The sequence below is a fragment of the Aotus nancymaae genome, unplaced genomic scaffold (assembly GCF_030222135.1).
Source record: "Aotus nancymaae isolate 86718 unplaced genomic scaffold, 86718_ANA_hifiasm-v0.15.2.pri h1tg000057l, whole genome shotgun sequence".
Classification (NCBI taxonomy): Eukaryota; Metazoa; Chordata; class Mammalia; order Primates; family Aotidae; genus Aotus; species Aotus nancymaae.
Genome location: NW_026988471.1, coordinates 72,192,860 through 72,220,063, shown reverse-complemented (window position 1 = coordinate 72,220,063; position 27,204 = coordinate 72,192,860). Strand labels below are relative to the sequence as shown.

The 27,204-nt window shown below is 39.1% G+C and overlaps 1 protein-coding gene across 4 annotated transcripts in view; it reads left to right on the top strand.

Moving 5' to 3' along the window:
* EXOC6B (exocyst complex component 6B) overlaps positions 1 to 27,204 on the top strand; it is a 742,202-nt gene that overhangs the window by 50,766 nt on the left and 664,232 nt on the right. For 2 of the 4 annotated variants that reach the window (XM_064364234.1, XM_064364232.1), the window contains exon 1: positions 6,049 to 6,250. The exons of 1 other annotated variant lie outside the window; for it this stretch is intronic. In XM_064364234.1, coding sequence (XP_064220304.1) covers positions 6,138 to 6,250 — 113 coding nt within the window. In that variant the 5' untranslated portion in view covers positions 6,049 to 6,137. Of the gene's footprint in view, positions 1 to 6,014; positions 6,251 to 27,204 lie in introns of those variants that run through there. One more of the 4 variants, XM_012475649.2, reaches the window with a different exon arrangement.

Here is a 27,204-nt window from a genome sequence, read left to right as displayed (position 1 = left end):
CTTCCTAATTTTGAAACTTACTACAAAGTTATAGTAATCAAGAAAAGTGTTGTACTGACATAAAAGTAGAAACATCGATGCCTGAAATCTAATTCAGAGTCCAGAAATAAACCCTTACATTTATAATCAATTGATTTTCAACAAGAATGACAAGATAATTCAATAGGGAAAGAATAGTCTTTTTCAATAAATGGTATGTAGACAATAGGGCATCCACATGCAAAAGAATGAAATTGGAGCCCTATCTCACAGCATTTATAAAAATTAACTTGAAATGGATACAGACCTGAGCTAATACCATAAAACTGTTAGATAAAGACATAGGATAAACATTCATTGGCTTGAGTTAGGCAATGGCCAGGTGTGGTGACTCAAATCTGTAGTTCCAGCATTTTGGGAGGCTGAGGTGAACAGATCACCTGAGCTCAGGAGTTCAAGAGCAGCCTGGCCAACATGGTGAAACCCCGTCTCTACTAAAAATACAATAATTAGCCGGGCATGGTGAGGGGTGTCTGTAATCCCAGCTACTTGGGAGGCTGAGACAGGAGAATCACTTCAACCTGGGAGACCCAGGTTACAGTGAGCCAAGATCATGCTACTGCACCCTATCCTGAGTGAGAGAGCGAGACTCTGTCTCAAAAAAAAAAAAAAAAAAAAAAAAGTTGTAACTGCCACTAATTGGAGTGTGTATTCAGGGCAACTTGAATCTATGCTCCCAGGTGGCCTTCTTCAACCTTTGTGCTTGCATAAACTCTTTTTAAACTAGATTCTGAACTTTTGGATTTTTTAGGTTGACATTTGATGAGAAAAAAATGGATATCCAGCCAGGGCAGCTGTCTGTGTGGAATTTGCACATTCTCCCTATGTCTGCCTGCATTTTCTCCTGGTACTTTGGTTTTCCTCCCCAAACTTCGGTTTTCCTCCCACATCCCAAAGATGTTCACGTTAGGTTCTTGGCATATCTAAATTGTTTCTGTCTGAGTGAATGTGGGTGTGTGTGAGTACACCCTGCCACCAAATGGCGTTCTCTCCAGGGTTGGTGCCTATCTTACATCCTGAGCTGTTGGGATAGGCTCTGGCCACCTGCAACCCTGAATTGGCATAAGTGAATTGGAAAATGAATGAATACACTTATTGTACAAGACATTCTAAAGTATCTGTTAATCATTTGGTGCACAACAATGAATGATGCTGCACTAAAGCCCTCAGTGATTGTTTTTGAATCTTGGGTGGGAGTTACTCCTTATAATTTTTGCATTGTAAACATGTATTCCTGGATGTAACCCACCACCCCTACAACTGCTGTCACTCACTGGTTCACCAAAAAAAATGGGTAAATCATTATCTTGTTTTTATTAATCTTTAAAAAAACGTATGTCTAGCTCTTATTTCGGTATTTAACGGTGGCAGTATTTTGGTGTTTATTTAGAAGTTTGGTAATGTTTTTGAGACCAGAAATAGGCCGTAGGAACTTAACTCTTGTCTATATCAATGAACTGTGGTAACATTGGTTCATTATACACAGTTATGCCTTAACTTTCAGTTTCCAAGAACCTATTGGTGATTTTAAGTGACGACTTACTGTATTAAGGTAAAAGGTGAAGCCACGAATGGATTGCTTCTGTGGCACCAGGAAACTGGCTGGGATAGTTGGGATTGATTCATGAAGTCAGAGTTGTCAGCATGCATAGTCCTGATGTTGAAGTTCCTCAGGATGATGATAAGGAACAGGGTGGAGAGAAAAGCTGTTGAAGAAGGAAATTTCCCTGACCCCTTCTTGGGTGGGAACTGGAGTGTACAAGCACTGGCAGGGGCGATCTCCACTCACTTGCTGCTCCCCCGCTTGTGGAAAGGAGAGTGCAGATGAATGGGTGCAGGAGCTAGGAGAAGAACTTTTGGGTGCCAGCAAGACCCAACTCCATACAGGCCCTGTAGCATTGTCTAGGGGAGGGTGCCCATGACCCCTGAAGCCCCAGAGGAAGTGTTGCAATGCCCTTTTAGTTTGCCATCCATGGACAGCTTAAGTGTTAGCAGCTCAGAGGAGGGTCAGTATGACAGACTTTTGCACCTGCACCTGGCATCCAGGAGGAATGAGGTCACACAGAGTTGAAGATGGTAAATGTGGGGGATTTTATTGCTGATGAAGGTGGCTCTCAGTGGGGAGGGGAGCTGTAAAGGGGACAGAGCGGGAAGGTAATCTTTCCTCAGAGCTACTCTGTCAAGCTATCCCTTTGAAGTCAAGCCCCTTATCTCCAATGTTCAACCATAGTCTCTGACGTTTAGCTGCTTCTCCTCTCTGCTGGTTGAGCCTGGGGTTTTTATGGGCACAGGATTGGGGGTGAGGCGGGCCATGGGTGGTTTTGGAAAAGGCAACATTCGAGCAGGAAAATTATATGTTCTCACTTTGGGTTCCAGGCTTGAGGGTGGGGCCCTTCCTGGGGACCTGCTCTCTTCTGTCCAGAATTTCCCTGCCTCCTGTCCCTATCACTGTGATCCAAGAGGTAACATTTCCAAGGAATAAGGACATTAGTAGATAATTATGGCACAATCTGATTCCCTAGACTTCAAAGGAGAGTTGGGGAATCAGGGTGTTATAACAGCCTAGACATGGTGGTGGAGAGTAGTGAGAATGCTGATGCCGCCTATCTACTGATGCGGGAGAAGAGAAAACCAGTTCATTCTAGGTAAGTGGAGGGATGTGGTTTTGTGAAGAGGTCTTGGAAAGGATACAATCCATTATATTAATGTAGAAGCTGAGGCAGAGTGGCAGAATGATCACACAATAAACTCGTGGCCCTAAGGGCCTGGGTGGGGCAGCATGGGCTACTGGTTAGGAAATAGGCTTTTGAATCAGATGGACCTGCTTTGAATATCAGCTTCATTACCTACTGTATATGAGATGTGGGGTGCCGCTTAATATTTCAACTTTCTCATCTGTAAAATGGGACACATGATGTTTATTGCAAAGGATTGTTGTAAGAATTTAATGAGGTTGATGTATATGAAGTACTTACTTTGTATATTGTGCCTGCCACACAGAAAGTGCTCAACACATTTTTTGTTTGTTTGTTTTTGAGGTGGAGTCTCACTCTTTCACCCAGGCAGGAGCGCAATGGTGTGATCTCAGCTCACAGCAACCTCCACCTACCAGGTTCAAGTGATTCTCCTGCCTCAGCCTCCTGAGTAGCTGGGATTACAGGCACCTGCCACCACACCCAGTTAATTTTTATATTTTTAGTAGAGACGTGGTTTCATCAGGTTGGCCAGGCTGATTTCAAACTCTTGAACTCAAGTGATTCACCTACTTCGGCCTCCCAAAGTGCTGGGATTACAGTCATGAGCCACTGTGCCCAGTCTGCTCAATACATTTTAACCACTAATGCTGGAACTGAATCAATGGGACTCACATTCTTTCTATTTGGAGGACATTAACATTAGACAGGCCATCTTCACTGGAGGGTTCCAATACTGCTTACTCCAGACTCATTCCCTGTTGCTAAGATATGTGACTTCTGGCCTCTGTGGAGGCTCACAAGAACTGCTGACAGTAGCAGAAGCTAGTTTAACCACTACTGAACATATCTCATCTATGCAGCAGCCTGCTTCCTGTGATGGGTGAAAAATTTGCTGAGTGAGATGCTAAAATGGGTGTCTGAAGGGACCCTCGGTCATGTATTTCAAGAGATCTTTAGGAATACAAAAGGCTCCATACTCTCCCTACCTCTCCTACATCTGTTTGGAATTGTTTAAACATGAGTAATAGAACAAAACGAGGACAGCCAGAGATTATCTGGAAACAGGTTTATCAACTTTCTCTCTTCCTGGCAAACCAGGACTTATAACCCATTCCCCTCACTGCTGGTTTATTGTTAAAATGTGTTTTTGGTTAATAACTACTATTTTTATTTAAAAAGCAATGCAGCCAGGCACGGTGGGTCATGCCTGTAATCTCAGCACTTTGGGAGGCTGAGGTGGGTGGATCACAGTGTCAGGAGTTCAAGACCAGCCTTGCCAAGATGATGAAACCTCGGCTTTACTAAAAATACAAAAATTAGCCTGGTGTGGTGGCGGGTGCCTGTAATCACAGCTCCTCAGGAGAACAAGGCAGAGAATTGCTTGAACCCGGGAGGTGGAGTTTGCAGTGAGCCGAGATCGTGCCATTGCACTCCAGCCTGGGTGACAGAGCGAGACTCTGTCTCAGGAAACAAACAAACAAACAAAAAAAAAAGCAATGCATGCACAAGGAAAATAATTTCAAGAGTGCAAATGATAGATAATTAAAAATACCTTCTTTCTACTTCAGACCACTTCTTTCCAATTTTTTTCCTGGCTGCCACTACTATTAACATTATTTTGGTCATCTTTTCAGAAATATTCTATGTAATATTATATATATGTATGTGTATATGTGTATATCAAAGCATATATGTGAATATTTATTATTATTATTATTATTTTGAGACAGAGTCTTTCTTTGTCACCAGGCGCCATGCTGGAGTGCAGTGGCGCGATCTTGGCTCACTGCAACCTTCGCCTCCCGGGTTCAAGCAATTTTCTGCCTCAGCCTCCCGAGTAGCTGGGACTATAGACGCATGCCACCAAGCCCAGCTAATTTTTATATTTCAGTAGAGATGGGGTTTCACTATGTTGGCCAGGATGGTCTCGATCTCTTGACCTCGTGATTCGCCCACCTCAGCCTCCCAAAGTATTTATCCTTTTAAAAAGCAAATGAGGACAGAGTTTATATATTGTTTCATGCCTTGCTTTTTTCCACTCAACACTACAGCTTGGAGACAGCTTCATGTATGAATGTAGAGTCTTTTGTCTTTCTTTTTAATGATTGCATAATAGTCTATAGTATGGTTGTAGCACAAACTATTTAGCCTAAACTTCCAGTTTGGTTCTTCTCACATGCCTTTTTTTTTGTCAGTGGAAACCCTCTTCTACTAGTTACTCTAGTACCAAACCTTGGAGTAATATCCAGCCTCCTTCTTGGTATCTAGTAAATCTTGGCAATTCTCCCATTTTGAGGTTTTTCCTACTTGTTCATTCTTTTTCATTCTCATTGCTGCTTCCCTGGTTTAGGCCTTATCATCTCCTATAGTGTTTTCCTATCTTCAAATTCTCTATCTCTGCACATCTGGTACATTTTCTCTTCACCAAATTTCCTAATGCCCAGATTCTGATTGTGTCACTCCTCTTAAAAACCTTCCGTGGCTTCCATTCATTGTGTTATGCAAAAACTCAAGCACTCATCAATAAATCTGATTTTTAGATTGTAACTGGGGAGTTTATGAAATGCAGATGCCTGGATCAGAACCTCCAGATGAATGACCGTTAATCAGTCTGTATTAAAAAAATAATGTTTCCAGGTGCATCTGTTGCAGTTTGTTGTTGGATCAGTGGAACCGTTAGAACAAAGTTCACATTTCTCAGACCAGTATTTAAGGCTCCTCACAATTTCTCTCCAACATACCTTTCCTGATCCATCCCTACTACTACTTCTTTACAGGTCAGCGCAAATGAAATTCTTTTTTGCTGTCTGGGTTCTCCTCACAGCTTCCAGTTATGCCTTTTAACCTTCAAAACCCGGTCTCTTTATGAACTCTTGGCAACCAGAAGAGATCCCTGAACTCCATTCTCTGAAATGGCTTACAGCCCACAGTTTTGAGCTCTCCAGCTCCTCATCTCCCCCACTAGATTGTAAGGCCTCTGTCAGACATTAAGTTAGTGTTTATTATTTGCACCTACAGAGCCTTTGCACTTTGTGGCAAAGGTGGTTAACAAGAATTTATAGGCTTAGTGCCACTGCCTGCCTTGATCATCACTGGTTACGCAGTGTTGTTAACTGTTTTTAGCTTATAGTGGGCTTTCAACAAGTATTTGTGGATTCAATGCATAAATGAACGGAATCCAACCTAGCACTTCCCAGAGAACTACAAATCCCAGGGGACTTTGCGCAGAACGCCGACGGACGCGGTGACGCAAGGGGGCGTGCCAAGCCTGAGGGAGGGGTCGGCCTGCGGGTAGCTAGAGGCTGGGGCGGCTGTGGAGCCTGGGGTTGGAGAGAGAGTGTGGGGCAGCTAAAAGGTGAGCCAAGCCGACGGAGGGGACGCGCTGCGGGGCGCCCCCAGTCTATGGAGCGGGGTAAGATGGCGGAGGCGGAGAGCCTGGAGACAGCGGCAGAGCACGAGCGGATCCTGCGAGAGATCGAGAGCACTGACACGGCCTGCATCGGGCCCACGCTCAGGTATCCCGGGTGCCGGGGCCACCGACGGGCGGGAACGGGCGGGAACGGGCGGGACGAGGCAGGCTCCTCTGGGTCTGGACTCCGGCTGGCTGTCCCCAGGGCCGGCGCCGGCCCCTCCCTTCGGAGAGACCCTGCATCCCGGGCGAGGCGGGTCTCCCTTCGCAGCTCCGACGCGGGGTCCCTTCCCGGCGCTCCACCGCCCAGTGACTCAGGAGGCTCCCGCTGCCTCCCTCCGGGCTAGAGCAGCCTTCGTTCTCCCTCCGAGCTGGCCCGGCGCTGGGGAACGAGAGGGCACCCGACAGATGGTGGTGGCTCTCGGCATGTCTTCCCCCGGGACATCACCCTTCTCCCTCAGACTCCAACTCCGTCCTGTCCTAGACAGGAGTCCTGCTCTTCAGACAACACAGAATTTCACTCCACGGTCTGGTGCTCGAAATCAAAGTCTTGGCTCAGAATCACAGCCGCTTCTCAGAAACGAGTCCCTGAAAATCCTAGGCCTGGATGGAAGTTCCCCCAACCCGCGCTCCTCTCCTGGGAGCCGCTGCTCCTTTATCCCTGCTTCCCTGTTACCGGCACGACCCTCGCCCACGGTGCAGCTTCCTCATTGCTGGGGAAAATTGACCCTGCTGCCGCCCCCAGTTACCACTTTTTTTTTTGCAGTCACATCTCCATTTTATTTGGAGATGTCAAAAGAAATCCCGACTTACCTCAACTTATTTAACAAATTTAGGTAGCACTTGTTACATAAAGTTCAAGACGTATAAAGTGATTTACAAATGTAACTTATTTAAGCCACAAAACAACCGTATTAGGTAGGTTCTATTACTCTCCTTTTACAGCTGGGGCACAGAGAGGTTAAGTGACTTGCCCAAGGTCACAGAAAAAATCAAGTGGGGACTCAGATTCCTGCTCGGGTAGCCTGGAGCCAGACACTTAGCCACTGTTGTTCTGCCTCAGCTGGGGATTACCGGCTACCCCAACTTCCTGTTGATAATTACTCACTAAGCCCAGTTTTTTTTTTGTTTTTGTTTTTGTTTTGAGACGGAATTTTGCTTTTAGTGCCCAGGCTGGAGTGCAGTGGCGCGATCTTGGTTCACTGCAACCTCCGCCTCCCAGGTTCAAGCGAGTCTCCTCCCTCAGCCTCCCGAGTAGCTGGGATTGCAGGTGCATGCCACCACGCCCGGATAATTTTATATTTTTAGTAGAGACGAGGTTTCACCATGTTGGCCAGGCTGGTCTCGAACTCTTGACCTCAGGTGATCCACCTGCCTCGGCCTCCCAAAGTGCTGGGATTACAGGTGTGAGCCATCACGCCCAGCCTAAGCCCAGTTTTGAACTACTTTCCCCTTTCCCCTCATGTTTCTGGTGTTCTAGAACAAAACAGACTCATCCTTATCCCATACTGTTGTGCATTCTGATCTCCATGGAGCCAATACCTAGATAACTATCTTACCCTTCTTGCACAGTCTTGGGTCACTGCCCCTCCCGTCAGAAAACTTATTACTCACTGCTTGCGTTTTCATGGAGTGAGTTGACTCAGCAAAGACTAATTGAAGGAGGGCAGGCTGAAAACTACTCCTCATCTCCATCTGCACAGCTTCCTTCTCAAGGACACATTGTTAGCACATTTCTTCCAGTACCACCCCGGGTCATAACTATCCTTAGTAGTTTGCCTTTTGTCTCTTTATTTATGAAAAGTAATGGCAAAAACCACCTAATATTCATTTTATTGAGACAAGGTCTCCCTCTGTCTCCTAGGCTGCAGTGCCGTGATGTGATCATAGCTCACTGCAGCCTTGACCTCCTGCGCTCAGATCCTCCCACCTAAGCCTCCCGAGTAGCTGAGACTACAGCTGTGCACCACCACCACACCTGGCTAAGTTTTTAACTTTTTCTTGAGATAGGATTTTGCGGTGTTGCCAAGGCTGGTCTCAAACTCTTAGGGTCAAATGATCCTCCCACCTTAGGCTCCCAAAGTGTTGGGATTACAGGCATGAGCCACTGTGCCTGGCCCCTTTGTTCCTTTAAAGTGACTTTTAGCTCCCGTTTTTGGAGCAGTTCTTCCACACAGTTGCCTGTCTGTCCACCAATCCCCATTGCCTTATGATCGGGACCATTGTGCTTCTCTCAGTTCCCATTTTCTTCAGCTCATAAGGGTCAGTGATCCTACACACTTTTCCTGTATATTTCAAATCATCTCTAGATTACTTATAATACCTAATATAATGTAAATACCATGTAAATATATGTTATACTGTATTGTTTAGGTAATAATGACAAGACATATGTCTGTAGCATGTTTAGTACAAATGCAACCATTCTTTTTTTTGAGACAGGGTCCCAATCTGTTGCTCAGGTTGGAGTGCAGTGGCACAGTCACTGCAATCACTGCTCACTGCAGCCTCGACCTCCTGGTGATTCTCCCGCCTCAGCCTCCTGAGTAGCTGGGACTACAGGCATATGCCTCCATACCTGGCTACTTTCTTATATTATATGTAGAGATGGGGCTTCACCATGTTGCCCAGGCTGGTCTTGAATTCCTGGGTTCAAGCAATCCACCTGCGTTAGCCTTCCAAAGTGCTGGGATTACAAGCGAGAACCACTGCGCCCAGCCACTGTCCAACTGTCCAATTATTTTTTTTTTTTTGAAAAAAACTTTGATTTCAGACGTTGGTTGAACCTGCAGATACAGAGGGTCAACTGTATATACATTACAGTTTAAAAATAAGTTGCCCAGTCTCCCTAAAACTTGTTTCATTGTTATTACTGAGTTTTTTTTCCACTGAAAAGTGGGATTTTGTGTAGGGAGATAAGATTAAGAGATCTTTTACCCTAAGGGGACATTGTTAAAAAAAAAAGTTTGAGACTCACTACCAGTTTTAGTTGCTTTTCCTGACTTTCTATGTGATTATCATGAGCTTTTCATTTTTGGTCTCAACCCTTTTTTTTTTTTTAAATAGATTACACTAAATTTTACTATCAGACCCAGGGTTCATTCACCTGAACATCCTAGAATACAAGGAGTACCCACTGTCTTTGTCTTTACTCTGGCTGTCCCTACCCATATTCATAGGGGATGATCTCACCTTTTTTCCTTATTCTGTTCAGAGGCAGTAGCATGCACAGACTTGATGTTTCAGATCCCGTGCCTTACTTAGGATGTGCCTCTATTGTCATTATCTCCTGTTTTTCATCACTATCATTAAACAGCTTTGATTAAGGCAGTGGCTCTCTTGCCTTAACTACTCAACTGTAAATCTCAGACTTCTCTACTCTTCATATTATATCTTTCCTCTTCCTTCCATCTTTTGAGGTAACATTGTAAAGACACCAGATTCTTAACTGTTCCTGAGATAGGTTTTCTAGCTGTAGAGAAACCAAAGAACAAAGTAAATTGAGAGCAGATATTAGATTAGTATATCTATCCTTAAAATACCTGCTCTTCAAAAAAATCCACTTGGCTATCTTGCCTGACCAGACTCTTTACTTTGCCAGCTATTATTTGTGTATCATTACTTGCTTGCTTTCTTTGCTATGATACTAGATTATTTTTCCAGTCTTACTCCTTTTTTGTTTGAGGAGTCACAGTGGCTTGACTTTTTCATTATATTACTATTATTATTTCAGTTTTGCACTGTACATGCAATGTTGGTAGATTCCCATATATCATAAGGTATACCACCTCTCCTTTTTCATTGTAATTCTGAAAGGCCCAAGCATATCCACACATGGAGAGGTTGTTGCCTAGCAAGTTCTTTCAGGAAAGTAGCTATCTCTTTCTTTGTCTTTATCTTAAAAATCATTTTATTATCTGTGAGTCCTAATTTTGGAAAGAGGCATATAAGATGTTAAAACCTGTCCTGTTTTTAAAATAGTATTGATTCCTGTTTTGTGTTATAAATACTAAATTTTTGATCACAAATCATGGACAATAGCTCTCTGTTTTCATTTTTCAAATCCCATCCTTATATCTCTACTCTTCCTTTATATCACTTACTCAGAAGTCATTTCTTCACTTTGTACTCTGGGTAATAGCAATTAACATTCAGTCTAATCGTTATTTAAGACTTTGTTTTCAAACTTAAAATTTTTTTTTTTTTTGAGACGGAGTCTCGCTCTGTTGCCCAGGCAGGAGTGCAGTGGCGCAATCTTGGCTCACTGCAACTTCTGCCTCCCAGGTTCAAGCAATTCTCTCACCTCAGCCTCCTGAGTAGCTGGGATTACAGGCACATGTCACCATGCCTGTTAATTTTTTGTATTTTTGTAAAGACAGGGTTTCACCATGTTGGTCAGGCTGGTCTCAAACTCCTGACCTCGTGATCTGCCTGCCTTGGCCTCCCAAAGTGTTGGGATTACAGGCGCGAGCCACCGTGCCCAACCTCAAACTTAAAATTTAATAGTGAAATACACTGCCATTTAAAAAACAGCTATATTGAGGTATAATTAATGTTATCATACAACTTACCCGTTTAGAGTGTACAATTAAATGTGTTTTGGTATGTATATTCTCAGAGTTGTGCAGCAATCACCACAACGTAAGTTTAGAAAATTTTCATTATCTCAAAAAGAAACCCTGTACCCATTAGTGGTCTCTTCATTCTGTTCCCTCTCCCTCCTAGGCAATCACTGCTTTTCTTTATGGATTTGGCTGTTCTGGACATCTGAACATTTTATATAAATGGAATCATACAATATGTGTTTTTTGGTAATTTAATGTTTTCAAGGTTCATCTATGTGGTAGCATGTTATCAGTACTTAATTTCTTTTTATCGATGAATAATAAATTCATTGTGTGGATGTACCACATTTTATTTGTTCATCAGTTTATGGACATTTGGGTTGTTTTCCATTTTGGGGCTGTGGAACAATGCTGCCATGGCCATTTGTATTCTAGTTTTTGTATAGGCATATGTTTTCATTTTTGCTGAATATGTACCTAGGAGGAATTTCTAGGCTGTATGGTATCTCTGTGTTTAGCATTGTGAGGAACTGCTAGTGTGTACCATTTTACATTCCTATAGCAATGTATCAGGGTTCCAATTTTTCCACATCCTTGTCAACACTTGTTATTATCTTTTTTACTTTGCCATCCTTGTGGGTGTGAAGTTGCATTTCATTGTAGTTTTGGTTTGTATTCCCCTAATAGCTAGTCTTTTCATGTGCTTATTGGTCATTGTTTATCCTTTTTGGATCCTTTGCCCATTTGCTTTTTTTAAATTTTTTATTTTTGGTTGAGTTGTAGGAGGTCTTTATGTATTCTGAATATGTCCTGTATCGATACATTATTTGCAATACTGTATCATATTATGTGATTTGTCTTTTTCACTTTTTGATATCTTTCATGTTCTAAACTTTGGCTGCACAAAAGCTTTTAATTTAAATGAAGTCCACTAATCATTTTTTTTTCTTATTTTGTCTCGTGCTTTTGATGTTGTTTTTAGGAAACTTTTGTATGATGCATGATCGTGAAGATTTGCTCCTATATTTTTCCTAAGTGTTGTATAATTTTATCTTTTACATTTAGATCTGTGATTCATTTTGAATTAGTTTTTGTTTATGATGTGAGGAAGAGTTTTCTGTATCATTCTTTGGCATGTGGCTATCCAGTTGTTCTAACACCATTTGTTGAGTGCTGTCTTTTTTTATGAAAACCCCAGATTCCTGGTTGATTTATTTTGATCTCCTTATCATGATTTATGTTCCTTATTTGTGGCAGAAATGCAACATTAACCCTGTTATTGAGTTTATTTGATTTTGCTAGTTAGCCTAACTTCCTTCATTTAGTATTCTCACCCAAGGAAGTTTGCTCTGGTTTTCAGCTAAAGGTTTTCTCTTTTTAGCTCAATTTCTGTATCATAAGAATGATCTGATTGCTATATTTGATCTTGGTAAAGAACTTTAGGGACTGATATTTGTTTTATGGAATTATTTTGTGTCATACTACCCAGTCTTGTGTAACATAAAGTATATTAATGATAAAGTCTTACCTTTTTAACTGTTAAAACAGTATGTCAGCATATGGAATTTGGAAACTAGATAAAAATTACTTATAATCCTATGACACAACTGCTGTTGTTTTGGTGCTTTTCCTTCTAGAACTTTGCCTTATATGTTTTATTGTTAAAAAGCTGTACTTATGGGTGTAGGAATAATTTCCTGTCTTGCTTTTTAAAGTTGTTTGTTTATAAAGCTAGCTCTTACAAGAAACAAATTGAAGGGAATATTTTCAAAAGGCTGTTTTATTTAAGGTCATTTGATAATTAAAAATGCGGGAACCTGGCATCCCCACTTACTACTTCTGTGACTTTGGCCACATGGCTCTTATTTTTCCATCCAGCACCCCCTCCCATTAATTCATTTGTACAGAGATCAGTTAATCATAATCCTTGGTTCATGACACTTTCTCATTATAGGTCCATGGCTCTCTTTAATAAATTAAATCAACTTACTTTTACAAGCAACTTACCACCCAAGTGGGCAAATTTTTCTCATCTAAAAAATGATGAGAAAAATGAAGAGAAAGCATCCTTCATGGTATCTGCTACTGCCTAGCAAGGTACCAAGCTAAGACTACTGCCTAGCAAGTATCATGAAGGATGCTTCCTTTCTCTCTCTCTTTTTTCTTTTCTTTCTTTCTGTTTTTTTTTTTTTTTTTTTTTTTTTTTAGACAGAGTCTTCTTCTGTTGCCAGGCGCCAGGCTGGAGTGCAGTAGCACAATCTCTGCTCAGTGTAACCTCCGCCTCCCGGGTTCAAGCAATTCTCCTGCCTCAGCCTCCTGAATAGCTTAGACTACAGGCGCATGCCACCATGCTCAGCTAATTTTTGTATTTTTTAGTAGAGATGGGGTTTCACCATGTTGGCCAGGATGGTCTCGATCTCTTGACTTCGTGATCTGCCCCCCTTGACCTCCCAAAGTGCTGGGATTACAGGCATGAGCCACTGTGCCTGGCCTCTTTTTTCTTTTCATACTCTTCCTCCAACGTAGATGGGGTGCCATGGTACTTGTGTGAGTCATCTTCTGCCTTTACCCTTGGGTTTGCTATGTGGACTTAAGTATTTCTATTTTTTTGAGTTTTGTTTGTTTAGTGGGTAGCCTATTTTTTTTTTTCCTTTTCCTGCTCGCACATATCTAAGGGATATCATACTTATCAATAATCAGATCCTGGGAGGGCTTATTTTGGGATGGAGTGGAGAATGGAGGAGGAGATAGAAAATAAATGTATAAAAGCCCTTCAGGTGATTGTGATATACTCCATCCTTGACAATCACTGAGGGGGAAGGACATTCCCATTGCTCATGGCTTATTTTTTTAATAGTAGTTCCCTTTTAAAAAGAACATTTTTATATTGTAATTATAAATGTAATAGAATGACTTAAGAAGAAACAGACAACTAACTTAATTCTACTACCTTCCTACCACTTTTATATTTTTATATTTCCTTTTAACTTTTTTCATATGCATTTTATTACATTAAGTATTAGATGATTATTATGTGTCTTGCCTTTTCAGTTAACATGTCATATACAGGTTTATACATTATAATGATGTCACTTTAGTGGCTTTATTAATGAATTGATTCATTCATATGTTCATTCAATACTGAGCAATGTCTGTGTGCCAGATACTCTTCCAGGCTCTGGGGTACAGCAGGCAATAACATAGACAAGCCTCTACCTTTATGGTGCTTATGGAGTCTGTAGTGGGCACTTACAGAATAAATAAATAAATAAATATATAATGTAATGCTATTTAGCAATTAATGTTACATAATGACTGGGTTATTGGTTTCAATTAGGGGGTTAGAAAAGGTAGCTTTGGCAAAGGTTTGAATAGAGTGAAGCAACAAGCCATATAGCTCTCTGTGAGGAAAATACCTTCCATACAAAGGGAACAGTAAGTGCCAAGGCCCTCAGGAAAAGGATAATGGTGGGAAGTGATTGTAGGAAAGTAGTCAGGGTCCAGATCATGTAGACTAGGGAAGAGATTTTATCTTAAGTGATATGGGAAGGTACAGGACAGTTTTTATTCTAAGTATTATGGGAAAGTACAGGAGAGTTTTGAGCAGGAAAGTGACATGTGGTCACTTAGATTAAACAAGGAATGTGGCCAGGTACGGTGGCTCATGCCTGCAATCCCTGAAATTTGGGAGGCTGAGGTGGACAGATCACTTGAGGCCAGGAGTTCAAGACAAGCCTGGCCAACATGGTGAAACTCCATCTCTACTAAAAATACAAAAATTAGCTGGGTGTGTTGGCAGGCACCTGTAATCCCAGCTACTCAGGAGGCTAAGGCAGGATAATTGCTTGAACCCTGGAGGTGGAGGTTGCAGTGAGTGGAGACTGCGCTACTGCACTCCAGGCTGAGTGACAGAGCAGACTCCGCCTCAAAAAGAACCACCACCACCACCAAGCAAGGAATGTTCTGGCTGCTGTGTGGAGACAGAGTAAGAGGAAACAGGGTAACCAGTTAAGGCATATTTGCAGTAATAAGAGGCAAGAGGTGGTTATGGCATGCAATATGGTATTAGGGAGGAGGTGATGGGAAGTAGCTGGATTTAGAATATGTTTTGAAGGTAGTGCCAAAATGGTGGATTAGTTATGGGAGTTAAAGAGAGGATCAAGGATGATTCCAAGGCTCTTGACCTAAGCAATCAGATGATGATGATGCCAATTATTAGGATAGGGAACAATGAGGAGAGGAACTTTACTTGTCTTTGAATAACTTATTACAGACTGACATTTATTTTTTGATTGTCTACCCTATTGGAATGTCTGTTTCAGGGATAAGGGATTTTGTTTCTTTTGTTTGTTGCTGTATCTTGGGAACCCAAAGGATGCCTGGCATATAGCTGGTGCTCAGTAAATATGTGTTGAATGAATAGAAGAATTTAAAAATTATATCACCAACTGTTAATTATCTGGGAATTAATTAACTGATTTGCAAGTTAACTTTCTTAAAAATATGACTACCTTTTGAGAGAAAAGAAACCTAATGAAAATTTAGAAAGCCTCCACATATCATAAATGTCTTTTTTTATAACTACATATAGTTTTATAGTTCTTCTTTCTCTTTATCAGTGAAAAGTGTGATCTAAAATAATTGGTCCCTAAAGCCTGTCATTCCTCAGTGTTTGTAGTGTTGTCAAAAGTTTGCAAGTTTAAGAATTGTAACTCTAGGCCGGGCGCGGTGGCTCAAGCCTGTAATCCCAGCACTTTGGGAGGCCGAGGCGGGTGGATCACGAGGTCAAGAGATCGAGACCATCCTGGTCAACATGGTGAAACCCCGTCTCTACTAATACAAAAAATTAGCTGGGCACGGTGGCGCGTGCCTGTAATCCCAGCTACTCAGGAGGCTGAGGCAGGAGAATTAATTGCCTGAACCCAGGAGGCGGAGATTGCGGTGAGCCGAGATCGCGCCATTGCGCTCCAGCCTGGGTATCAAGAGCGAAACTCCGTCTCAAAAAAAAAAAAAAAAAAAAAAAAAAAAGAATTGTAACTCTAATAATTAAAGCATTATAATCTGACTGTATGTTATATAAATAAAGCTTAACATTTAGCGAAAATTTGAAATTGTACATTTGGGTAAAAAGGGGTGGATAATGTTAAATAAGTTTCATCATAATATGGAATAGGAGGATAAATTTTTTTGTGGTTTGGTAAAGAGAAATTTGTTTTTTAAAAAATGTCCTCATTGAGTTATCAAGCAAACTGGAAAAATAAAAAAATTGTGAAGAAACTGTGGCAAACAAGACAATGTTGATTTGGTTCAGTTAGCTAGCAATGGGCTCTGTGTCTGATTTGAGTTAAATAGACCCAAATTTTCACTGAAGCTCTTCCAGTGGAGGTTATGCTGATTTGTTGTCTGATTGACTAGATTCAAACCACAGAAAAATTAGTAACCACAGAGAAAAATAAATGGGAGTGTAGCATTTGGTAAGTGTTCCTGTATTAAATTTCGAGAGTTTATTAGTTATCATCAGATCAAATGTGTAATTCTGAGGAACCTGAGCTCCTGGAAATCTTATTTGCACTAACTTTGAAAATAAAAAATGATACAGGTAAATTATCTTGTCTGGGTTTGAAATATTTTATTTAAAACATGGAAAGAAAAGGATATGAATCATAGATTTAATAAACATTTTTTATCTCATTCCTTTTATTTCCCCATTTAATTAGTTTGTTTACTCTTCCATTGCTTTCTTATGCAAATAGAAGCATATATTATCTTATTTTTTTCTTCCTTTTACAAAATAGTGTTATTGTATAGACTTCTGTAGCTTAGTTTTTTAGTTGTACATATATTTTGGAGATCTGTTCATATCAGTATATAGAGGTTTTCCTTATTTTTAAAAATAGCTACATACACTATTCCATTATGTAAATATACCATGGTTTATTCAACTAGTCCTCTGTTTCTGGATATTTGGATTATTTCCAGCCTTTTGCCAGAAAAAATAATGCAGCAGGGGATAGCCTTGAATATCGGTCATTTTTATTGTGCATTTTATTTTTGTTTTGTTTTGTTTTTGAGATGGAGTCTCACTCTGTCTCCCAAATGGGAGTGCAATGGCGTGATCTCTGCTCATTGCAACCTCTGCCTCCTGGGCTCAAGTGATTCTCCTTCCTCATCCTCGTGGGTCGCTGGGATTATAGGTGCCCATGACCATGCTTAGCTAAATTTTGTATTTTTAGTAGAGACAGGGTTTCATCACGTTGGCCAAGCTGGTTTTGAGCTCCTGATCTCAAATAATCTGTCCGCTTCCACCTCCCAAAGTGCTGGGATTACAGACCTGAGCCACTGCACCTGGCCTTTTGTACATTTCATACGGTATCTATAGGATAGATTCCCAGAAGTAAGATTGATAAGTAAATGATGAATGTATCTGGAGTTTGGTAAGTATTATCCACTTTAGAAGCTGTACCATTTTGTTCTCCCCCTAGCAGTCTATGAGATTGCTCATTTCTTTATAGCCCTTTCAATAAAGTTCTTCATAGCTTTTTTTTAACAACCCAAAGGCTTTTGGGCTTTTGCTAATATGATAAGTGTTAAATAGTATTTCAGTATAGTTTTTATTTTTATTTTTTTATTGTGAGTGAGGCTGAAAATCTCACAATAGTATGTTTAAGGTATTTTGTATGTGTGCTTTGCTTATTTTTTGTGTGTCTTTTGCTTATTTTTCTATAAGGGGGGTATTTTCTTTTTTGAAACAGGGTCTCTCCCTCTCTCGTCCTGGCTAGAGTGCAGTGGTACGATCTCAGCTCACTGCAACCTCTGCCTGCTGGACTCAAGCTATCCTCTCACCTTAGCCTCCTGAGTAGCTGGGACTACAGGTGTGTGCTACCACGCCCAGCTAATTTTTTGTATTTTCGGTAGAGACGGAGTTTCGCCATGTTGCCCAGGCTGCTCTCAAACTCCTGGGCTCAAGGTATCTGCCTGCCTCACCTCCCAAAGTGCTGGGATTACAGGTGTGAGCCACCATACCCGGCCCAGTTATTTTTCTTTTTGGTATTTGGGAGCCCAGGGTAAAGAACCTTTGATAGTTACATGTTCTTTAAATGCGTGATGAGTATGTACACTGAAATTAGTTGTGATTGCTAAATAAACCAATTTTTTAAGAAAGGAAAGCTTCAAACCTACCTCTTTATTATTTTAGTTATAAAGAGACATCAGTAAACAAAGGCATTTTAAAAGAATTTTAAAATATTATATTCGGATGCTGTGATAATTTGAAATTAGAAGCTTTTACTGGTGAATGCAGTTATATCATTAGATAATGCTGCTTCAGGCAGGTGTGGCGGCTCACATCTGTAATCCCAGCACTTTGGGAGACTGAGGTGGGTGGACCACTTGAGGTCAGGAGTTCGAGACCAGCCTGGTCAACATGGTGAAACCCCGTCTCTATTAAAAATACAAAAATAAATCGGGTGTGGTGGTGCAGGCCTGTAGTCCCAGCTACTCGGGAGGTTGAGGCACGAGAATCGCTTGAACCCAGGAGGCAGAGGTTGCAGTGAACTGAGATTGTGCTACTGCACTCTAGCCTGGGTGACTGAGCTAGCCTCTGTCTCAAAAAAAAAAAAAATACTGCTTCACATACAAATAAAATTCTTAGCAAATCAGGGAATATCAACAGTTTAATAAATTCTTTACCTTGAACTTTTATGGCATGTATTTGTATGTGTATGTTATGTTCAGCATCAACACAATATATGAATTAGTTATAAAAACTTATTGATGAAAACAATGATTTAGTATGGTTTTGCAAGTAGTTTAGAATTTTGGTGACACATCTCACATAGCTTTAGCTGGAATATGATACATATGAATATTAATTAGGTCATTGAGGAAAATAAAAATATTTTGATTCTTTTCATCATTGAAGTTGGTACTTTGTAGTATTCACTAATGATTTAATAATTATTGTAATCATATACTGAAATCAAACTTCTATCTGTAAGCAACTAGAAGAAATAAAAATAGTCACTTGTCTGTGAAATGTGTCACATTTTGAGATCCTGGGCATTTCAAGTTTGCTTAGGGAAAATAGCAAAAATAGTGAGGGAGAGAAGTTGGTAAAACTGTTACACACCTAAAATTAAATAAACACTTGAGATCTGAGGCGACTAACAAGTTATTTCTTAGTGATATCTGTCCTGGATTAGGAAAAGAAGAATAAACCCATTTCTGTGATGTAGTAGTGTCTGCTGGAATAGTTAGAAAGCAGGGGACATAGTATGCACAAAGAAAAACTGATATTGCATGGATTTTATTCCAGTATTTGAACTAAGGGGAGTTCATCTAAAGAACAGATAATAATAATGGAATATTTTAATGTTTTGGCTATTTTTAAAAAGCAGTTTGATGTCATATATTATAAATTGTATTTTATATTTCTAGGTATCTATAGAATGATAAATGTTTTCCTTTAAATTGCATGTCACTTAACATTTATATTTTATACCACATTTTGACTCTTTTTTGGGGGGATTAATTTTATTTTAACTTTGTTTCTGAGTTGTTCTCAATCTTCTTCTCCTCTTATTCTGGGTAATGGGCAATTGATTTTTCTTTATCTTTCTTTGTCTCTGATTATTTCCTTCCCTTGTTCTAGAAAGGAATTAGTTTCCAAAAAGCTGTGTAATTTAAAAAATGTACATAATAGATACACTGAAGGTGGTGAAGAAATTGGGGCAAAGGGAAAATAAGGGTAGGAAGGAGAATATGAAGTAAAGAGTAAAAGCAGTTAGAGGATTCAAAGTCAAAAAGTGGTTATTAGGAGAGGTACAATTATTCTTGGCTCTGAGTTTAACGTTAGAGAAGTGTTTTTCCCATGTGTCCTGACAGAGAAACCCCTGTATAATGTAACTTTGATATCCATATAGTAAATGCAGCAATATGTGATAGGCTCTTTGTTAGACTGCCATTTTGTGAAAGCATAAGGCGTAACCAAAGTAAAATTTAGTGAAAGCCTTCTTGCAAGGAGCCAAAATAAAGTGGTCCAGGAATACAGTTCTTTGCTGGTCTTGGCTTAATGAAGGCATAGATTTTATAATACCTAGAGAGTAGAAGGTGGAAATGCATTACTATTCTCCCCCTTGTGTTCAGTCTAGTCTCCATGATTTCTAATCTGAAAGAATGTATGTACCTCATGTGTGTTAATTTTTTATAAGTACAACTTTTAGTTGTCAAGCCTTTTGATAAGTATTGACTCTCATTGAGTTCAAGTGGTATTTTTCTGCCTTTTTTTCCCCGAATATGTCATTTGCCTGTGTTCTTGGTTAAGTACAGAGTGATATATGCTTTAAAAGTAAACCAGCTGTAGGTAGGTTTAATATTTTTTTATGAAAGTTGAAGAACCTGAATAAACTACCTTATGCCATTAAAATAAATGGAGAGAGGGCGAATACCCCAGGATAGGGTCAAGAGTCTTCCCTAAAGTAATCTGGGGTGCATTCTAGCACGGAAACTAATGCCGTTAATGCCACAATAATTTTGTTTGGTACCAAAATTTTGTTTGGTAACATCTTGCAAACTATAATATATCTTAAATTTGATGTTTAAAAAAAATCAACTCACCTTGGGCATTTGAAACATTACCAACAAATAAAATGACCAGAGATGTTTTGCCTTATACTGTATAATCTACAAATTATACTAGCGGGAAAAGGTATGCCTTATTAAGTAGATTATTTACTTACTAATTTCAGTAAGTAACTGGCATGTCTGGAACCTACCCTGTTCCAGAATTATAATTTTTTTTTGAGATATGTTAACTCCCAAGAGGGCAATGATTTAATGAAAGAAATTTAAGCATGTAATATAAATTGCATGCCTGTTAGAGCTTTAAAGTGTACATTACCCAGTGAAATATTTAAGGGAGCAAGAACCATCACAATGCAACCAACTAGATTACTTAATTTGGTTTGTGGTGATACGTATGGACTGGGACTCTGTTAAAACACCTACCTGTCATTTAGTCTTGAAGATCAGCATACTGACATGCACTTTGAACTTGCATGAATTTACTTTCAGTTACTACTGTGGTTTGATAATCAATTGATCATTACATAAAAGCAAAAGCAAAAACAATGACAACAATACAAAACTTCTTTTAGAACAGTTCTATCATTTTAGTATTTAGATGCCTCTCGTGTTTAGAACTCTAAATAAGTGTTCTATTGTATGTTAGATAAACGACGAAGGCCATTTGCCACACATGATGATTTGGATTAAAATATAGGCTCTCTTTCATTATATAGTTTTTGATTAAAAACCTGTGGAGGAACACAGACTTTCAATTTTAGCCTTGTTTTTACAGGTCTGGAACATGACAAATTCTGTGACTCAAGCATATCTTTTGGTACGATGATATTGTGTAGTGACATACTGATATCTTGTTGCACATTCCAGCCAAGTCTCTCTTCTTATTGTTCTCAATATCTCAATTTTCAAAACTTCTTTATTTTTTTCCCTTTGCAAATTGTGCCATTGTTTTTTTCCTCCTATTTGTGCTTCCCTTTATATCTCCCTACCAATTCCTGTAACTTAGAATTTTAAAACACACATTGTCCAGTGAAATACCTAAGTGAGCAAGAATCATCACAATGCAAACCAATTTCTACTTCCTGAGGAAGCTCTGGTGCTAATAAACAATGAAATTCTAAAGATAATGATATGAAATGTAGTCTTATCAAGCAATATGAATGAATAAAAATAGACAATAGGCTGGACTAAATTTATGCCATGAACCGTTTTTGGCATGGAGTTTGATTTAAGGAAAGACAACTTATGGAACATATATTTTAAAAAGGAAAAAAATAATGGAGCTAGCCAAGTATTTTGTTTTTGGTCAGGTAAAGGAGTTCCTTGACATTTATAAGGAAGAGATATACAATGATATTTTGTCATTGGATTAGCAAAAATAAGAGGAAAGTGAAATGAGAAGAGCTCCTGAAATCCCAAGAAAAATCGATTATTAGAGGCATTGTAAGTGGTAAATGTGGATTTGATGGTATACTTTTTTATTTGACTTTTAAAAATTTGGCTGGGTGTGGTAGTTGACACCTGCCATCTCAGCATGTTGGGAGGCTGAGGCAGGAGGATCACTTGAGGCCAGGAGTTTGAGAGCAGACTAGGAGATATAATGAGACCCTGGCCTCTGCAAAAAAGCAAAAATTAGCTGGGCATCCTGGCATGCACCATAGTCCCAACTAACTAGGGAGGCTGAGGTGGGAGAATCACCTGAGCCCAGGAGGTTGAGGCTGCAGTGAGCTAATGTCATGCCACTGCACTCCAGCCTGGGTGACAGAGTGGGACCCTGTCTCTGAAATAAAGAAATAAGTACAATTAAACTTTTTGAGATAATTATAGAATTCCCATGCAATTGTAAGAAATAATACAGAGATCCTCTTTATTCTAGATACTAGTCTACTGTTTGATATATGGTTTGCAAATTTTTTTTTTCCCGCTCTGTAGCTTGTCTTTTTACCCTCTTAAAAGGGTCTTTTGCAGATCAAAAATGTTTTAATTTTGATGAAGTCCAACTTATCAATTTTTCCTTGTATGGAGCAGGCCACAGTCTTTATTAGTGTAGCTATATGTAACATCCTGATATTGGGTAGACTGATTCTTCTTTATCTTGTTAAATATTTAATCTTCTTTATAAGAATATTTTAACCTTCTTTTATCAAAATAGTTTTAGCAAACATTTCTTTGCCTTTCTGTATAAATTTATTTTATTTATTTTTTAGAGATGGGGATCTCCCCCAGTCACCCAGGCTGGATGCAGTAGTGAAATCATAGCTCACTGCAGCCTCTAACTCTTGGGCTCAAGCTATTCTCCCACCTCAGCTTCCCTAGTAGCTGGGATTACATATACACAGGCCACAGTGCCTGACTGCCTTATATGTTTTAGAATAATCTTGTCTATGTCAGCAAAAAAGTCTTGCTGAGATTTTATAGAATTTGCATTAAATCTATATGTCAATTTGAGGAGAACTGACATTTTTACTAGTATGAGTCTTCCACTCCATGAACATGGTATGTATTTCCATTTATTGACTCTTTTGACTTTTTTCATCAGCATTGTATAGTTTTTAGCATACAAGGTTGGCACATGTTTTGTTAGATTTATCTGCAAGTAATTCATTTTTTTAAAGTGATTTTAAATGTTACTATATTTTTAACTTTGGTGTCTGTGTCTTCATTGCTATTATACAGAAATTCAGTTAGTCTTTGTATGTTTCTCTTGTATCTTTGTGATCTTGCTGGACTCATTTGTTAGTCTAGGAATTTTTTTGTAGTTTCCTGGGAATTTTCTACGTAAACAATACTGTTATCTGCAAATGGAGACAGTTTTCATTATTTGTTTCCAATTTGTATGCCTTTTATTTTCTTATTTCACTGGTTAGAACATCTAGGACTATGTTGACTAAGACTGGTGAAAGTGGGTATCTTTGCTTTTTTCCCGATCTTAAAGGGAAAGCATTCAGTCTTTTCTCATTAAGTATCATGTTAGCTTTAGGTTTTTTTGTGGATGCTCTTTATCAATTTAAGGAAGTTTTCCTCTATTCCTATTTTCTGAGAGTTTTTGTGAAACAGTAAATTTTGTTAAATGCTTAAAATGCATCATTTGATATGATCATGTGATTTAAAATATTTAGTCTGGTGGAATCTATCAGTTTGTTTTGAACATTGAATGAGCCTTGCCTCTTTGGAATAAACCTTACTTTTACACTTCTTTTTATTTATCTCTGGGTCTATTTGCTGATATTTTGTTAAGGATTTTTGATCTATACTTAGAGATATTGGTCTATAATTTTATTTGTTTTTTGTTGTCTTATGTCTAGTTTTGATATTAGAGTAATAGTAGTTTCTTAACATGAAGTGAGAAGTAGCCCCTCACTCCTCTTATATTTTCCGGAAGAGATTTTAGAATTCATGCTAATTCTGCTTCACACATTTGTAGAATTATTCAATGAAGCCATCGAGGCTTGGAGATTTTAAATTGCAAATTCAATTTCCTTCATAGTTATAGGACTATGTAAATTTTGTCGTTTTGGTGAGTTGTGGTAGTTTGTATTTTTTGAGGAATTGGTTTATTTCATCTAAGTTGTTACATTTATTGTGCCTTTTTTTTTTTTTTTTAGCAGTCTTGAGTCTTACTGTCACCCAGGTGTAGTACAGTGGCGTGATCTTGGCTCACTGCAACTGCTATCTTCCAGGCTGAAGCGATTCTCATGCCTCAGCCTCCTGAATAGCTGGGATTACAGCTGTGCACCACCACACCTGACTAATTTTTCTATTTTTAGTAGAGGTGGGCTGGTCTCGAACTCCTGGCCTCTAGTGATCTGCCCACCTCAGCCTCCCAAAGTCCTGGAATTTACAGGCCTGAGCCACCTCACCTGGCCTATTGTGTGTTTTGTTTTTTTTTTGAGATGAGGTTGCTCAGGCTGGAGCGCGGTGATGTGATCTTGGTTCACTGGTACCTTCACCTCCTACGTGATCATCTTACCTCATCCTCCCCAGTAGCTGGAACTACAGGTGAGCACCACCATGCCACCACTTTTTGTCTGTACAAAAAGTACAAATTTATTTACTTTTCATAGAGACAGGGTTTTGCCATGTCACCCAGCCTGGTCCAGAACTCCTGGACTCAAGTGATCTACCAGCCTCAGCCTTCCAAAGTGCTATTGTGCCTGGCCTATTGTTTTCTTTTATTATTGTTTGCTGACTACAGGACATATGGTGATATTCCCTTTTTCATTCTTTCTATTGGTATTGTATCATCTTTTTTGATTTGCTAAATATTTGTCAATTTCATCTTTTCAAAAAACCAAACTTTATATTTCTCTGTTGTTTTTCTGTTTTAAATTTTATTGATGTCTGTCCTTATTATTTCCTTCCTGCTGCTTACTTCGGGTTATTTTACTTTTTTCTTCTTAGGGCTTGAGGTATAGGAGCTTAGATTATTGATTTGAGATTTGTCCTCTTTTCTAATGTATACATTTAGGGTATTAACATTTTTCCTTCTAGCATTACTTTACCTGTATCCCATCAGTTTTGATATGATGTGTTTTCATTTTCATACACTTCAGTGTATTTTTATCTTATTATTTATTTATTTTAGAGACAAAGTCTCACTTTCTCATCCAGGCTGGGCTCAAAGAATCATCCTGTCTTAGCCACTTGAGTAGCTGGAACTGTAGGCACGTGCCACCACAGCCAGCTAATTTCAGTTTTTTTTTTTTTTGTAGAGATAGTGGTCTCACCATCTCATCCAGGCTTCAGTGTATTTTTTAAATTTCCTTTAGGCTCCTATTTGATTAATTATTTAAAAGAGTGTTGTTTAGTTTCCAAATGTTTGGACATTTTCTGTCTTTCTGTTATTGATTTCTAGTTTGATTTCATTGTGGTTGGAGAACATACTGTGTATGATTTCATTTCTTTTACATTTGTTACAGTTTGTGTTATGGCCCAGGATATGATTTTTCTTGGCATATGTTCTGTGTTTGCTTGAAAATAGTGTGTGTTCTACTGCTGCTAGGTGTTGTGTTTTGTAAACATTGAGTAAATTTCATTGGCTAATGGTGTTATCTGTTGATTTATGATTTTCTGTCTAGACAGAAACAATTGATTAGTTCTGTCAATTGTTGAGAGTTGGGTGGTGAAGTCTCTAAGTATAATTGTGGAATTATTATTTTTTTCTCTGATTTATCAGTTTTGCTTCACGTACTTAGAAGCTCTGTTCTTTGGTACATATACATTTAGTATTGCTGACCTTTTTTGTTTTTGATAATTTTCTTTGTTCTGAAGTCTACTTTATTTGATGATAATATAGGCATTCCTGCTTTGCTGTGATCAATGTTTAGATGATACATCATTTTCCATCCTTTTATTTTGAACCTGCCTGTACCATTATATTTGAAATGAATTTCCTATCAACAGTATATACTTGCATTGTTTTTTAAAATCTACTTCGTCAATCTTTATCTTTTAATTGGTGTATTTAAACCATTTACATTTAATGTGATTATTTATATCCTAAGGCTTAAGCTTGAAGTTTTATTTTTTTGTTTATTTTTTCTTTTTTGTTTCTGTTTTCTTTTTCATGCCTTCCTCTGTGTTATACTTGAATATTTATTTTGAACTCCATTTTGCTTTGTTTGTTGTGCTGCTGCTGCTATTGTTAATTGTTTTTTTTTTTGAGACAGGGTCTCACTCTGTCACTCAGGCTGAAGTGCAGTGGTGTAGTCATGGCTCACTGCATCCTCGACCTCTCAGGCACAAGTGATCGTCCCATCTCAGCCTCAGTAGCTGAGACTATACCACACCCAGCTAATATTTAATTGTCTTTCGTAGAGGCAGGGTTTTGCCATTTTGCCCAGGCTGATCATGAACTCCTGGGCTCAAGGAATTCTGCCTCTGCTTTCCAAAGTGTTGGAATTACAGGCATGAACCACCACAACTGGCTGTGTGTTTTGAGATAAGATCTCACTCTCTTGACCAGCTGGACTGTAGTGATATGATCATGGCTCATAGCTGCCTGAGTCTCCTGGGTTCCAGTGATCTTAGCCTCCCAAGTACCAAGTAGCTGGGACCATAGTTTTGTACCACTATGCCTAGCTTTTTTTTTTTTGTAGAGCCTGGGCCTCATTATGTTACCCAGGCTGGTCTTGAACTTCTGGGCTCAAGCCATCCTCCCGCCTTGGCCTCACATAGTGTTAGGATTACAGATATGAGCCACCACACTTGGCCTCTGTTGTGTTTTTGAGTGTACTTTTTAGTATAGTATTTTTTTCTGTGTGTGTATGGTTTCTCTAGATGCTGCATTACTTATATGTAACATCATAGTCTACTAGTGTGATTTTACCAGTTTGAATGAAACCTTGCCTTCCATTATGTCTCTTTACATCATCCACTGTTTATAATTGTGTTAAATATTTCCTACACATACCTTGGTATTATATCAGACAGTGTTTTAATTTTTTTCTTCAAGTGTCAAACTTAGTTTGGAAAACTTAGGAGATGTAAAGCCTATTGTTTTTACCCTTAGTTTTTCTTATGGTGTTTTTTCTTCCTTTTTAATGTTCCAGAATTCCTTTTTGTTGTTGTTGTTGTTAAATCATTTCTTTTCTAATTAGAGAACTTACTGTAGCCATAGTAGGTGTTATACTTATGGACTATAGGAGATGTTTTGATACAGGCATGCAAGGTGTAATAATCATATCATGGAAAATGGGATATATATCCCCTTAAACACTTATCCTTTCTGTTACAGACAATCCAGTTATATCTTTTAGTTATTTTTAAATTGTACAATTAAATTATTGACTATAGTTATCCTGTTGTGCTACCAAATACTAGGTCTTATTTATTCTTTTGATTTTTTTATGTACCCATTAACTATTCCCACCTCTCCCTGAACCATCCCATTACCCTTCCCAGCCTCTGGTAA